Consider the following 15122-nt stretch of genomic DNA (forward strand, 5'->3'; position numbering starts at 1 on the left):
AACGGGGACGGGGAAGGAGGAGAGTGGAACTGGAACTTTTTTAACCTCGCACGTTTCGTTGGCTATCAGCGCACGAGAGCAGGGGGGATCCGCACACGCGGGGGATCCGCACACGGGGGGATGAGCACACGCGGGGCTATATCCGCACACGGGGGGGATGAGCACACGGGAGGATGAGCACATGGAGGGATCCGCATACGGGGAATCCGCACACACGGGGAGCTACATCTGCACACGGGGGGCTATATCCGCACCCGGGTTTATCCGCACACGGGGGATCCGCACACACGGGGCTGTATGCGCCCCCCGGGGATCCGCACACGGGGGGTCCCGGCCGGAGGCGCTCCGGGAGCGCCAAGGGCGGCGGCCAGCGCCCCCTGGCGGGCACGGCGGGCACGGCAGAGCCGCTCCGCGGGGAAAGCGCTGGAAAGGGATCTCTGACACTGCAAAGGAATCTGTCACACTGCAAAGGGACCTCTGACACTGCAATCGGATCTGTCACACTGCAAAGGGACCTCTGACACTGCAATGGGATCCCTGATATTGCAATGGGATCTGTCACACTGCAATGGGATCCCTGACACTGCAATGGAATCTGTCACACTGCACAGCAATCTCTCCCACTGTGAAGGGACCTCTAACAGCGGAGAGCGATCTCCCACTGCACTGATCTCTCCCACTGCAGAGCAATCTCTGACACTGCACAGTGATCTCCGTGCTTCCACAGGAATGTCTGTAATGACTCACTAACTATTAAAGCTGCACCCTTCATGTTTTAAGTACAACTCCCTATACCAAAGGGTGAAGAGTTTAAATCAGCTCTGTCACACAGTATTTTAGTTGCTATATTCCTATCTCCTTAACAGAAAAGGTCCTAGCATAGGAACAAAAATGGAAGATGACCATTCAAGAGTCCTCACAGACAGTGACTCAGACAGAAATTACCTTTTTTTCCAGGGATCTCTTCTTACACAAACTTTTCTATGCTGCTTTGTTTCCAGTGCTGTGAACAAAGTCTCAGAGGAGCTTATTATGAACCTGCTGGATGTAATGAAGGCTTACATAACTGGAACCTAAAAATCCTTAGGGTCCCCACACTGCTGAATTAGTGTGGAGGTTTTTAGTCCCCAAGAGGGACTAATCACCTCTGAAAATCCAATCTACTGTATTTGTAAAGAGATTCACTTGGGTGCTTTGATGTTAAAACACAATGAGCCACAAACAGATTACTTGGGTCAGGTAACAGATGGCACTGAAATCCTTTTGTGAGGTGGAGTCATCATCCAATTGCATAAAATTTCATAAGGAAAAGGTGTATGTATTTTCTCAGAGTGCTTGAATGAGATCACATTTGGTAAAAGTCTGAGGGACAAAAGATTTTCTATTATTACTCCTATAAAAAATGTTTGCAAATAGGTATTAACTCAAAATTGCTGTACCCTTGCACTCCATTACTCAGTGCTCTGAAGATATAAAAATAATCTGTACAAATAGCACAGTAGTTGCAAATAAGAAAGTTTTATTCTTTTCATCAGTTTGAAAGCATTATATTAATTCTGGCTTTCAAAATCAAAAAGCAAAGACCTGTTAAAATAAAAAACTACCCAATAGAGAGCACACCCCAGAGGTATTTCCTGGCTGTTGTCTCAAAGGAATCCTGGCACAGATGAATACCATCCTGATTCCATCAGGTATATTTACAGAGAGAACAGACAGGCTTTAACTATTAAACCCCTATGAACAGCATTTTTCTGAAGTTATTAAAGATAAAAGCCTCAATGGTTTCTCAGATTTGCATCTCTCAGAAAAATGGTGATGCTGTGATCAGTGGAACACCCAGGAGTGCCACCACAGCAGAACAGCACATCACCTAGCCAGAGCCCATGGACAGAGCTGGCTCAATCCCTTCCTTTTATTCCAGTTCTCTGGGATGTCAGCTCACACCTGGCCCTGGTTTGGATCACCACTCTCCCAGACACAGAAATCTGGAGGGTACAGCAGTTTGTGTGTGTTCAATAGTTTACAGGAGCACAGCTCAGCGTGGCTGGGGGTGCTGGCAGTGCCCCAGAGGTTTCACTCCTCACACACACACACCCAGCTGCTCTCAAGGCTGAGCTGGCAGCTCCCCCATGCAGGATTTGTGCCATCTGGGTGAGCACCCAGCCCCTTGGCCCTCACCTGCTGGGTGCAGCAGTGCCAGTGTTGGACCAGGGCAGGGCAGGGGCTCCTCCAGCACACCCCACCCCACCCCACACACAGAACAGAGAGCAGCTTCAAAGTGTATGCAACATTTTATTGAAAAAATACGAATGTTCTGTACATAAAGTACAACTTAATGGGCTTGATAAAATCTCCAGAGACTTATTGGTTAATATAGGTCTTCTTTTCTTCTTTTCCCTCTAAGGGCATAAAGCATACAATGAAGCAGCAGGTCCCTGTACTTGTGCAAGTGCAATCCCATGGCTGTGTGTGCAGCTCAGCACCTGGCTCTACACAGGACTCCAACATGCCCAAAGTACTTTTGATGGATGGTCTGCAAGGAATTTAAAGCATGGAAGAACTGCACAGGACTGGTCCTTCAATCCACTGGTGATTCAGAATTTATTGTGAGAACTCTGTTCTCCTAAACAGTCTGCATCTGCATATCCAATATTTCTGACAAATAAATACAAAAATAAATAGGGATCTGGCCTCACAGAACCTGAAGTCTCAGAAGCAACAAAACTTTTAGCAAGCTACATACATAATTTCAACTATGTCAACATAATTTATTTAAATCTCTATCAATAAATGTATTAAAAGTATAAATTCTTACCCAATACTGAGAGTTTAGTTCTGGAAATAAACCCAGAAAAGGAAAGCTTTTTCAGTCCTCTCTTACTTCAGTGTGCTCTTAGAAAATGCTTTATAGCTGAACTTCAGCAGAAACTAGCTGCTATATAATGCACTTCTATCCCCCAAACCTAATATAAAAAGCTTTTTAAATCTTTTTACAGTAACTGGCTTTCATGTCCTAACTTTACATACAGTTACTAAAAATACTGCACATAGCAGTGCTGACTAAAAATAGGTTTAGTGTTAAAACTACATGCACAAATGCTGGGGTACCAAAGCAGAAACTGAATAATGTGGCAGCTTCACAATTTAGGTTGCTAATTGGGTGGTGTAACAAATACTGCAATCCCAAAAGATATGTATGTTGCAAATGGAAAAACAATGAACAGGACTGGATGAGGAGAAAGTTAGGCAAAAAAACCTTTTTTTCTTCTCTGTTTGAAACTGGAATGTCCGTAATGGCCAAGAAGGAAAATGTAGCCCAGGGGTAGAAGCTTCTAAATCAGGAGTAAATGGTGATGACTTCTCTGCCACCACCTCTCACAAGCAGTACCCTCTCCAGACCCTCAGTCAAGACTTCAAGAAACTCCATGTCTGTTTCAGTACAGTCAAGGACAAAAAGCACCAAAACCAAAATACACAGGGGTTAGACCAGGGCCAGCTCACAGCCCTCAGCTCTGGTCTCACTTAGTGCAGGTACCCCTCTAAGGACCAAAATACTGTGAGTTTGTGGCACATTTTCCTATAAGCAATTACCACCTTACAGCCACAAGCCAGTGCCCTCCATTCAGGGAAAGCTTTGTCACATATCCCAGGCTCTGGTGGCCAAATGAATTCAAGAGAACAGATTAAAGAAAAACCTTCTGTGTGGCCCAGGCCTTGTCTGAAAGGATACAGTTTTCATCTCCATCAGTATTCTTTGGAGGACCAGGCATGTTGAGGAGCACAAGTCTGGCATCATGGGATCTATTTACAATGACTTCATTGAGCTTCACTGCTGTGTGCATCCTTCGGACATTGGACTGGTTCCTGTAGGAGAAGCACATTCAGACTCACTGTTAGAAACATGCCTCTGAGCACTGAATTATTTAAAAGGTCCTTTAAAAGCATACTCAAATCTCCTAAATACCCTATTAAATGTCAACTCAACACAGTGATTTCCTTCCAAGTTTATGATCAAGATACATAAGACATTTCCCAGACCTACTCAGGTACAGCGAGTCTGCTGGTTTTAAGATCTCTGGAGTCAAATCCAGTTTAGAAAGTTACACTGCTCTTCAAAAAGCATTCTTGATAAAGATGATTTAGTGTTGCATAACAAATTAGAACACAGTTGCACGAGGGAATGTGCTCTTCAACCAGGCACAGTCATGACTGCAGGGCCTTCCATGTGGGCAGCCCTGCCGGGAGCCCTCACCCTGGCAGCACAGGCACCTCTCCAGCCCCAGCAGCACCAAGCTCCCACAGGGGCCTGGGAGCCAGCACCAAACTCTCTCAGGGGCCTGGGAGCCAGCACCAAACTCTCTCAGGGGCCTGGGAACCAGCACCAAACTCTCTCAGGGGCCTGGGAACCAGCACCAAACTCTCTCAGGGGCCTGGGAACCAGCACCAAACTCTCTCAGGGGCCTGGGAACCAGCACCAAACTCTCTCAGGGGCCTGGGGAGCCAGCACCAAACGCTCTCAGGGGCCTGGGAACCAGCACCAAACTCTCTCAGGGGCCTGGGAACCAGCACCAAACGCTCTCAGGGGCCTGGGAACCAGCACCAAACTCTCTCAGGGGCCTGGGAACCAGAACCAAACTCTCTCAGGGGCCTGGGAACCAGAACCAAACTCTCTCAGGGGCCTGGGAGCCAGCACCAAGCTCCCACAGGGGCCTGGGAACCAGCACCAAACAAACTCTCTCAGGAGCCTGGGAACCAGCACCACACCCTCTCAATGGCCTGGGAGCCAGCACCAAGCTCCCTCAGGGGCCTGGAATCCACCAGGAGCCTGGCACTACCGTGCTCAGCCACACTTGCCAGGAGCACACTTCCCTCCTGGTGTTGAACAGCAGTTGGCATCTCCAGAGAAAGGCTGGGCCACTACAGACTGCAGTGACAGAATACGGAAACACAGGATGGCAGCCCAGAGCAGGCTTGGTGTAAGGGGCTTTTCTGGAGGGTTATAGGGATGTTAAGCTCTCCTTCAGGACACTAATCAATCTCTCTGCCTGGCTGTTTACAGGAAACACTTCTACCCAGGTGTCTCTAAAACATCTATCACACTATCAAACTTGAGTGGCCACTTAGTTCAAAAGGTAGGGGAGAAAAGGGAAATAGGTGCAGCATAATCTCACACACGTCGGCTCCATAAGAATCCAGGCTAAGAGAGGTAAAAGCATTAATTATTTGGAATATATTACCACAAAATAACATCAATTCATGCAGGAACAAAACTCAAAAGTAACCTTTGGGGATTTCAAGCCTTCTTACAGGAAATCAACTATTATTTTGGTAACATAAAAGGAATACAGAAATAAACAAACTTGTCAAAGCTTATCTATTAGAATATATTTATACTTTTGAGGCTTTTCCACTTGAGATTTTGTCTTCATTTTATTGTAATAAAAAAAGTATTAGTAGAAACAAGTGAAATATGCATCTCTGCTTTCATTGATTCAGCTTTGCATGATGAGTGAAACTCTTTAGTAACCATGCTGCTCTTCTGAATATTCAGATTTGCAAAAAAAAATCATTTATATGCACAGAAAGAAGATGTGGTGGGAAGAACCATGTTTATTATGCTAACAGAATAATTTACCCACTGTGAATTACCTCTCTGTTAATTCATGTTCTTATTCAATTTGGATCAAGAACACCCTCTGTCTTCACCACATCAGCTTCAGAAAGCCAGGGACAACACTGAGGCCAGATTAGGTTTACAGGAAGTGAGGAAAAAGCCAGCAGCAGGAACGTAGCAGTTGTTAGCTACGTATAGTTCTGAAAAGGAAACTGAAAACTGAAAGTGTGGTTTTCTCTAAGGTAGTATTTCAAACTGGCATTTCCCCACTGATCTGAAGGTGTAGGCTACAAGAAAGGGCTTGTTTAGTGCCCAGAAAGTGCCAGAACTAACATCCTAGCAGTGTTGTGCAATGAGAGCTTCTCTAAATGAGTAATGTTTCCTCCTACTTGTGTCATACTCTGCTTAGGAAAATAGGTTCAGACTGGAATTGTTTTCTATCCTTAGTTCTCGTCAGGACAACTCCTGTAGTTTGTTACATCCTACTTATAATGATACTTAGCTTAAGTAGCTAATCCTGCTCCCTTTAAAACATTGCTAAGACTGCTCAACTCTAGTGCCTTTTCTTCCATTAATACACACAGTTTTCCTGCTTTTATCTGAGAAAATTAAGTCTTTCCTCTCAACCATCTTAATGTATTTCTAATTTAAATGACAAACTTACACGATTTCCCACCCTCTGAAAGCATGGAAGAGGAAAAAGTACAGGTAGTTAACACCAAATTCAGCAGACTTTCTACAGTAGGATTCAGCCTAAAACAGATTTGAATTCTGATTTATGAGGGAAAAAAACATCTGGAACTTTGCCAAGTATGCAAAACTGAGCTCTTCATGTGAGATGTAGGAAATCAAAGAAGTCACAGGAGATTCACACAGTTTTACACAAAGCCAAAAGAGACCTTTACTTCTCACTCTTCAGTGGTAGCACCCCAGCTGTGGTTACATGCCAGTGCTCCTGCAGCAGCAAATCTCAGAGGGTTGATCACACACAGATGCTGCTTCAAGTCATTCATCACCATCTCCACAGCTTCTTCCTTTATGGGTTAAACATCCACACTATACGCTAGACAGTGAAATTATCATCTTTTCTTTTAAATTCTGATTAGATCAGTAAAATCATCAGTGTGTTTCATTAAGGGATTTGGGAGACAGTAGGGAAGTTGCCACAGAATTTAACAGTTCCAATTTAGCATTTGGCTATACCAAGTGAAATATTGAGGGATGTGTGCACATTTTATTGGTCAGAGGTTTCTGGGGACAGCTATTGCTGTCTTTTCATAGACAGGTCTCAATGTTTATAGCACAAGTCCACACCAAGGATTAAGAAACAAAAGATAATTAAAAGCACAGCACGAGTAGAGCTTCAAGAGGCGGAAAGTGTAGACTTAGACAAGACTCACGGCTTAATGGTGATGAGATCTCTGAAGCTGCCCACAGCACTGCCCCGGTTCCGCTTCTCAGCATCACATTTCTCCTTTGTCCAGGTCATCTGGATATTCTCAGGAACAGGGTCTGCCTCATCTTCCTCATCTGAGTAGAGGCTCTCCAGACGTGCTATTGAATGTCTGTCCTTGACAAGCTGAGCCTGGAGGGCACATGAGTGACCAGGTGAATTCAGAGGCTTTATTTTATGTTCTCTGGTGCTCTTTAAATAATTAGATACAAATAATTGTATCTTCTAGCCTTCAGGAGAGTTCTGATACCAGGCATCAGCCCTAGCCAAAAGTCTTACATACCAAACTGACTTTTAACAGTTTTGATGGGTGTAAGCCAAGCAGAATTTGGACTGACATAAGCCTGTATCTATACAAGAAAAAAATGTCAGTCCAGCTCACATCATGACATGGTCAGGAACAACAGACAAAATCCGCCCAGAAAAAAAAGTTTTTTAGTTTTGAAAACTAAAAACAAAAAGCATAACAAACCCATGCAGAAAAGATGGATCATCTTTCATAGCTACATGACACAGACATCATAGTCACCTCCTATAAGTCCAAACTGGAAAGACATCTTCAGTAGGAAAACAGGATATGCTATAAATTGACACAAATACCGGATATAAAGAAAAAAAACAAGAACTACATGCAATTTTGGGAGACAAAAAAAGCTACACTAAAAGTATTTCCTTACATCTTTAGAGCACAGGAGTTAAATTTAAGCAGCAGCTACATAACACTGCTAGGAAGGCACTTTGTGTCATCACCTTCAGCAGCCCATAGAAAACAACCACAAATGACATACCTCCCTTTCCCTCTCAGTTTTTGTCAGCCTCATCTGCCTCAGCATCTGAGATCTCTGCTCCATCATAAGAGTTCTCTCATAAGTATATGCTGAGATATCACTATTGTGCTGCAGAAATAAGGACAAATATTGTGTTTGTATTCAAGTCATAACAAAACATCATCATGTGCATAACAAAGTGGAAAATGGGCTCAATTCCCTTACCATTTCTACCACTTCTACTTCTGCCTCTATTCGGAGCTGATAGAGGAAAGTAGCCAAATCTTTCTTCATCTGGATGCTGTTATCATCCATCTGAGCAACAGTAAAAATTCTCATTTTGCATTTTCTCCAAACCTGGTGAGGGAACACCAATTCTCAGTTATCTGAACCAATAACACTTTGCTCTACAAAACAGAAACTTAGCAACACGTCCACTCTTATTTATCAATACAGGCTCTACAACTGGGCCACGTTTCTTTAAACTAAAGAATGCAGAAATAGGTAGGGGACATTCTCTGGGTAGCTGCTTACTTTGTGCTGTTTGAGAAGAAAAGGAAGCAACATCAGCATGCCTCCATCATGCACAATCCACCACACATCAATGTTGCCTTCGTTGTAACGCTCGTGGTTGCTGGGGTAGAAAGAGACATTTTTGGGAACCAGCAGAGCCAGGTGAGCTGCAGTTGTGCAGCGAACAGTACCTGCCCAGGAGGGGGAGAACACAGTCACTTCCAACTCTGCCAGAGTCATTTATGGCTAGAAAAACACTATTCACTGAGCAAGTGTCAGCAAACCATAGAAATCATCACTTTATAAATAAAGAAAAGTATGTACAGCAAGGCTTGCACAGACAGGTCAGTCCCAGTGACAAAGCCAGGATAAAGCAGACTCACAGGAACACAAGCCTTATTTCACACTGGAAAGTAAAGCAGCAAGCTTCAAAGCTAAGAATGAGGAGACAGCATCTGCTCTGTTCTAATTTGATTAAGTACCTGGACCACAGTAGAAGGAGAGAGATAGAAACAGGGAGAGTGTTATCCACTAGAGTGGGATAGGTTAGAACCACTGACAAAACAGAGATTATCTAGGAAACAAATTATAGTTTGCCACAAAACCAACATGTCTCAAGCCCATAATTTTTTAACCATTCACTAGACACGAGTTTTAGCCGCTGGATTAATCTTTGAAGGTCTTTCTTAGGTCTTTTACCTAAAGGAAATGGTATTTCAAACAGAGCAGTGCTGTGAGAAAATACCTGCTTCTCCATTAATACTAGAAAAAAAGGTAAACTCAAAACCAATCTTACAAAGATTCTGTTAAAATCCCATGTGTGTAATAAACATCTCTACTCACAACATCTGATCACACCAAACCTTTAAACTCACCTATAAATGTCTTCCAAGACCTTGGATCTTCACTCTGTCTCCAGCCATAAGGCCACCCCAAAACCACAGTGTTGTGCTTCATGCCACCGAGTCCACAGGACTGGATCAAGTGAGCAATTCCTTCTCTAACTTTATTGGCTACAACTACTTGACAAAATCCTTTCACCTTCTCAATTTCCATCATATTCTTGATAGTCTGAAAGACAGACAAGGAAAAAAAATCTCAGTTTTCCTTCCCAAAAGGAATTCCTTTATAGACAGAATATTTCTTTGTCATGAGATTGTAATGGAAATGCCTGGTTTACATGTCCATAGGTAAAGCATATTACAATGCAAAGTTCTGCTCATCAGATTTCCTTCATAAAACAAAAGAGAAAACATCCACTTGTTTAAAACACAGTTTCTTTCCAAACATCAGCATTTCTAACAGATTAAAAGATTTTTTGGTTCGTGGTATCATCTCTTATTCATAGTAGTAGATAGTGATATCTGTGTTACTATTTTACTTTCCATTTTCTAATACTACAACACTCACCTTTTTAAACCCAAGGCCAACTGACTTCATTTGGATTTCCAGTTTCAGATTCCCATGTAACATGCTGTATTATATTAAATTTACGAATATAAGCACCAAATCCCACACACTAGCAAGTATACCTTTTATTTGTTTAAAAACTAAACAAACTTAATCAACACATAATCCATTAATTAGCTTTCCTTTTGGAGCAATTTTCCTACAGAAAAAGCCTCTGGGGAAAAAAGTGAATACATTGAAGCTGTACAGATGTAAACAGGGCTATGACATCAGGTTTACACAATGAGAAAAATTTATTAATTTATTAAAAAATTTTCAGGACCATCCTTCAATGCTTTTTGTAATAAATTCATCAATACACTGAAAAAAACACATTTGCTAAGTTTAACAGTTACTGAAATCACAGAATCACTAGTTTGGAAGAGACCTTTAAGATCACCAAGTCCAACCCATGCCCTAACACCTCAACTAAACCATGGCACTGAGTGCCTCATCCAGGGATAGTGACTCCACCACCTCCCCAGGCAGACCATTCCCCTACTTTATCCCTCTTTCCATAAAAAACTTTTTACTTGGAATATTCAGAAAGCTAAACAGTCCCCTTCCCTCCATTAAGCACAGAAACTTCTACAGTCATTATTTCCTATAAATGAAGGCAGTTTTATGCAGTAAGGCTGTTTACAATGGTGAGCATTGATCTGCATTCCCAAAGGCACAACTGGCAGCTGAAACATTTCTGCAAGTCCCTTCCTGAACAGCTGTAGCACTGCTGAACTTGTTCTGTGTTTCATGGACGCCTTATAAAGATGCTTTTTTCCACGTATGATTACGAAACAAAATTTTGCATTAGCTGCCCACTCACCCCTTTCTACTGCAGGATTTAGGACACTGACCTGCTCAGCAGCCTGCGCTTCTCCATAAGTTTCCAAGAAATTCCCTTGGATGACTGATCCTATGATAGTCAAACCTTTACCAGCTTTCAGCTGGGATGCAAATGTTAACAGTCTTGGGTATTTTACATGCAAATCTTCATCAAGTTTCAGAAGCACCAGCAACTGAGGCCTGGAGAAAATGAAAGACAATGTATTTTTTAATTGAAGTTTTAACAATAACACTTGTAAAAACCTGCCTCTAATCATTTATATTGTGCTTAAATTTTAACTCTGAAACATTCTTTCTGTCTCTCACACATTCAAGGGTCTTTACTCAATATTTTGTTTCTCTTGGTTTAAAGTAGATGTGAAACCGTGGGAATTCAGCTGCTGCATTGTGCTGAGAGTAATAAAACCCACTGATATACTCAGCTTGAGAGGCTTGCATTAGTGTTTAATTTACAGGCATGTTTTTCATGGCTCTTTTAAGTACTATTGGAGCACACATAGTTTTCATACTGTAGGGATGTTCTCCCAGATCTCCCTGGATACTTGTGCCAAGAAAATATCTGTCTTCTGTCTCCAGAAACCTGGCACATGGAAAACAGAAATATTTTCATCTAAACACAGATCCCACCTGCCTGCTGTTCCTTAAGGTATTGCTACACAATCAATGAAGTCACTTTCTGTCTGAACAAGTATAAAAATATTTATAAAACTCTGTCCTTGATAGATTCATCTTGCTCTTGTTCAGAGCCCAAGGGTTGTGCAATGCCCGAGCAAGAAGAGGGTTCTTGCCCACTCTGTTTTCAACACCAAGAGGGGATGACATCAGAAGGAATAATGTTGGCCACTGCTCATTTCCTGGCCTCTACACCTTTGTACTCACAGACCTCCAGTTCCCCCAGGTTCCACTTCTGAATTCACCAATTTGGAGTCCAGTTAAAGATCCAAAGGGCACTAAAGGTCTGTCCATACAGGGTCCACACAGTGACAGGACAGCTTACTGCAAACTCAACACTTTTTATAATATCCTGGGCATTTTAATTCATTCACACTCTTGTTTAGAGTCCAGTTTAATTCCTTGAGTGTAAGCAGACAACCATGGCAGCCATTTCACCAGTCCAGGGTGAGTACCTCCAGTTCTTGGTGTGTGGAGGGCCCTCCTCCAGCCTGAGCAGTGCATATCTGGCAGCGCTGAGCGACAGGCCCCGGATGCCATCACCCCACTCCTTCTCTGCCCTGTGAAGAACAAACACTTCAGCAACACATGGCTCCAGGAGCACTCACCTGCACACTTATATCAGGCTATAGAGCTCTGAGCACCTTACAGTGGGTTTAATAACATGACATGTATGGCATCTACATTTGTAATTTGTATAATTAAATATGTCTGCAATATCACAGATCATGTAAGAAAATTGAAAATGCTTCAGTAAAATTTATATGATGAACCACCATTCTGAGCTCAATTTGTAATCAACACTACAGAGAAGGCTTCCCAAGTATATACAAACATGTGGCATTTCAACACCCTACTTAGTTAATAGGCCAAATTAAGTTAGAAAGTCACATTACAGCCTGACTCCATCCAATGCTGATCTCCAGCAACCCAAGCAGCCAATTCAACTTTTCAAAGACTGTTCTAGACAGACAGATTGGAATATAATGGTTGACATCAGCTGTTCTGGGCCTGAAGTAATCATCTGCAGTCAACAGCAGATAGATCCCAACCAGCTTTCTACTTCCTGCAATTCATGTTACCTCTAACACCTCTAGAAGCTTAACAACAAAGTACTTCAGGGGCTTTTGCTTAGCAGTGACACAGTAAAATAATAAAAACAAAAATTAACTGGTAAGGAAAGCCCTCCAAATCATCTCTGGACAGTTCCTTTTCCAAATGTGAAGACTCTAGAGATAATTCATTAAAGAGATCCAGCCTCCCTCTTACCCTTTCTTATCCAGGTAATACTTACCCTTGGTACTCAATGTACTTGTAAATCATGCCTGCAATAAGCATAGCTACCAAAGCATAATACCAGGATGAAATGAACATCAGTGCCAGGCAAATGCTCATGCCTAAAAACGAGAGGGCCCTAAAATGAAAAGCAAAAGTATTAATAAGTAGTGGGGCAGAAAAGCTTAAAAAACAAGTCAAATACATTCTTGCTCCTTTTTCTTTAAACTATCTATGCTGAACTGGCAGTGAAAGCAAAGCCTCCACTGGATGTCCCCAGTCCCATCAGTTTTAGTTAAATGTTGTTAAATGCTGTTAAAATGAAACTCTTGTGCCATGACGTATGTGAGTCTGGCTCTCCTGCACAACTGATATCCAGAGCAATAAAAGATGCTCCCTGCCCTCCTGGAGAAGGTTCCCAGATGCAGATTGCAGGCTCAGAGAGGTGCCAGCCCTGCACTCACCAGTGGTAGTATTTAAAGCGGGGCCGCCAGTTCGGGGTTCGCAGAAGTGTCTGCACTGCACATGCAAGATTAACAAAGAGATAACACATCAAGAAAAACCTGCAAAACAAAGTGCAAAACCTTTTAGCATGCACATTTATAGATCCTGGTATATATTATGATTACATGATTGATTTCAAGTAAAAATCCCACTGCCCTGTCCCATGCCCTGTACCCCAACCCCTCTGATTTTTATTAGCCTGAACTATCAGCATAAAGTAGCTGGAACAATTTTTTAATTGGATCAAGTTAGATCTGTTCACAACATAATGCTGTATTTGTTCTGTGATGAAAATGTTTTTTCAAACCAAACAAAAACATAATAAAAACTTGCTTATTCACAGAATTCTCCGGAGCAGAAACAAATAGATTTATATGTCGAGCCTGAAGTCAGAGGATTCATAGAAATTACAGAAGTGGAACCCAGGCTCTGGGAATTTGCTTTACTGGTTTAAGATATAGTTCTGAAAGACAATCAAACTAGCAAAACTCAAGAGCATTTCTATTCCCCCCGTGAGACAGCAACCAGGCTGTTTCTTACATTGAGAGAATTGGAGCCACCATGTCAAGTGAAGCAATAAGGATTCCCAGCTCAGCAATTAATGCTGTTAACAGAAGAGCCCATGTTGGTTCACCATTTGCTTTTCCATGACCAAAGATCTGAAGAAACAGAAACATTAAGCAAATCTTCCTGGTATTTCATAAGGTTGTAATGGGAAAAAAGAAAATTACAATCAACAGTAATTTCTTAATCAACAGTAATTCTTTTACATACTTCCCTCTCTAGAGCAAGGAGTCAAATTATTCTAATGGCTTGCCATGCTTTACAAAATTAGATATTCAACTTTTAGATAAGTTTACCCCGTAAGTCTAGTTAAAAATCCTTCAAAGTATTCTTTGCTGCCAACAAAAGCAAAAAACCCATCAAAATAAAAAATACTGCCCTCCCCTCAGCGCTGGGCAAACTGGGGAGACTAAATCTGATTTTAGGGGCACGAGGTGAGTCAGGCGAGGCAGCAGGAGCAGGCAGCCCGTGCAGGTACCCACCCAGAGGAAGGGGATGATGTTGTCCTTGGCGATGGCCTGCAGCAGCCGGGGGGCCCCAGTCAGGCTCTGCAGCCCTGCCCCACAGGTGGAGAAGAAGGAGCCGATGACGATGACCCAGGGCGAGGGCCAGGACAGCGTCCCCACCACCAGGTTCCTGTTCACCGCGTCACCGAACCTGGGCAGCAACACAACCACTCTGAGACTCTGAGACTGCTTTGGGACTCAGCTCTGGGGTTTTCAGGGCACTTTTAGCATGTCATTTAAATACTACTATTAATACTATAATATTTAATTGATTTTTTATATTTAATGTAATACATAATTAATATTTTAATATCATATTTTAATATGTTTAGAGTATCATTAATAACACCACATAATTTTCTTAACTAGAGAACATAAAGTAACAAATAATCTCATATCTAATCAAATAAATATCTCATATCTAGGCAAATAATCAAATATCTCTGATATGCAGATTGGAAGTGTCTGCAGCTTGATTTCAACATTTCATTACACATATTCTAAAACTCTCTTATTATCATAACAACATTATTTTTTACAATTACAAAAAAACCCACAAGAATTAAGACACAGAATCAGAAATCTGAGGGTGCCATGCCAGAAAATATCAAATGGAATACAAGAAGTTTCCAAAAGCTGTGCTTACAATTTGCATACAAATATGATTTAAAAGGCACCCAGAAGTAATTTTTTTAATTAAAAATACACCTTAAATTCACCTCAAAGAAAAGGCATTTTTTTTAGAAAAAGGAACTGAAATTTATGAACTCTCCCATTAAAGTCTCCCTTCATCTTAATGTTTCACTGCAACCTAAAAACCAAAAAATCTCAAAGTACACCACCATTAATTAAAAAGAAAAAAACAACAAGGAGAGGAGTGGGGCACACACAGAAAACAGACAAGAACACACCTACACCGTAAAAAAAAGCAAAACAAAGGAGAGCATTAAAGCAGTAACACT

At 42.0% G+C, this 15122-nt stretch overlaps 1 protein-coding gene across 3 annotated transcripts in view; it reads right to left on the reverse strand.

Annotated features, from left to right (window-relative positions):
- Positions 1-2272: 2272 nt before the first annotated feature.
- SLC12A4 (solute carrier family 12 member 4) overlaps positions 2273-15122 on the reverse strand; it is a 47798-nt gene continuing 34948 nt past the window's right edge. For 2 of the 3 annotated variants that reach the window (XM_063167799.1, XM_063167800.1), the window contains exons 12-24: positions 14137-14311; positions 13631-13749; positions 13051-13149; positions 12606-12725; positions 11767-11871; positions 10651-10819; positions 9223-9418; positions 8369-8538; positions 8060-8191; positions 7856-7963; positions 7015-7199; positions 3731-3864; positions 2273-3429 (exon numbers count right to left, since the gene is read on the reverse strand). In XM_063167799.1, coding sequence (XP_063023869.1) covers positions 3338-3429; positions 3731-3864; positions 7015-7199; positions 7856-7963; positions 8060-8191; positions 8369-8538; positions 9223-9418; positions 10651-10819; positions 11767-11871; positions 12606-12725; positions 13051-13149; positions 13631-13749; positions 14137-14311 — 1804 coding nt within the window. In that variant the 3' untranslated portion in view covers positions 2273-3337. Of the gene's footprint in view, positions 3430-3730; positions 3865-6278; positions 6294-7014; positions 7200-7855; positions 7964-8059; positions 8192-8368; positions 8539-9222; positions 9419-10650; positions 10820-11766; positions 11872-12605; positions 12726-13050; positions 13150-13630; positions 13750-14136; positions 14312-15122 lie in introns of all 3 variants that reach the window. The other variant, XM_063167797.1, reaches the window with a different exon arrangement.

Source organism: Melospiza melodia, chromosome 13, assembly GCF_035770615.1.
Source record: "Melospiza melodia melodia isolate bMelMel2 chromosome 13, bMelMel2.pri, whole genome shotgun sequence".
NCBI lineage: Eukaryota > Metazoa > Chordata > Aves > Passeriformes > Passerellidae > Melospiza > Melospiza melodia.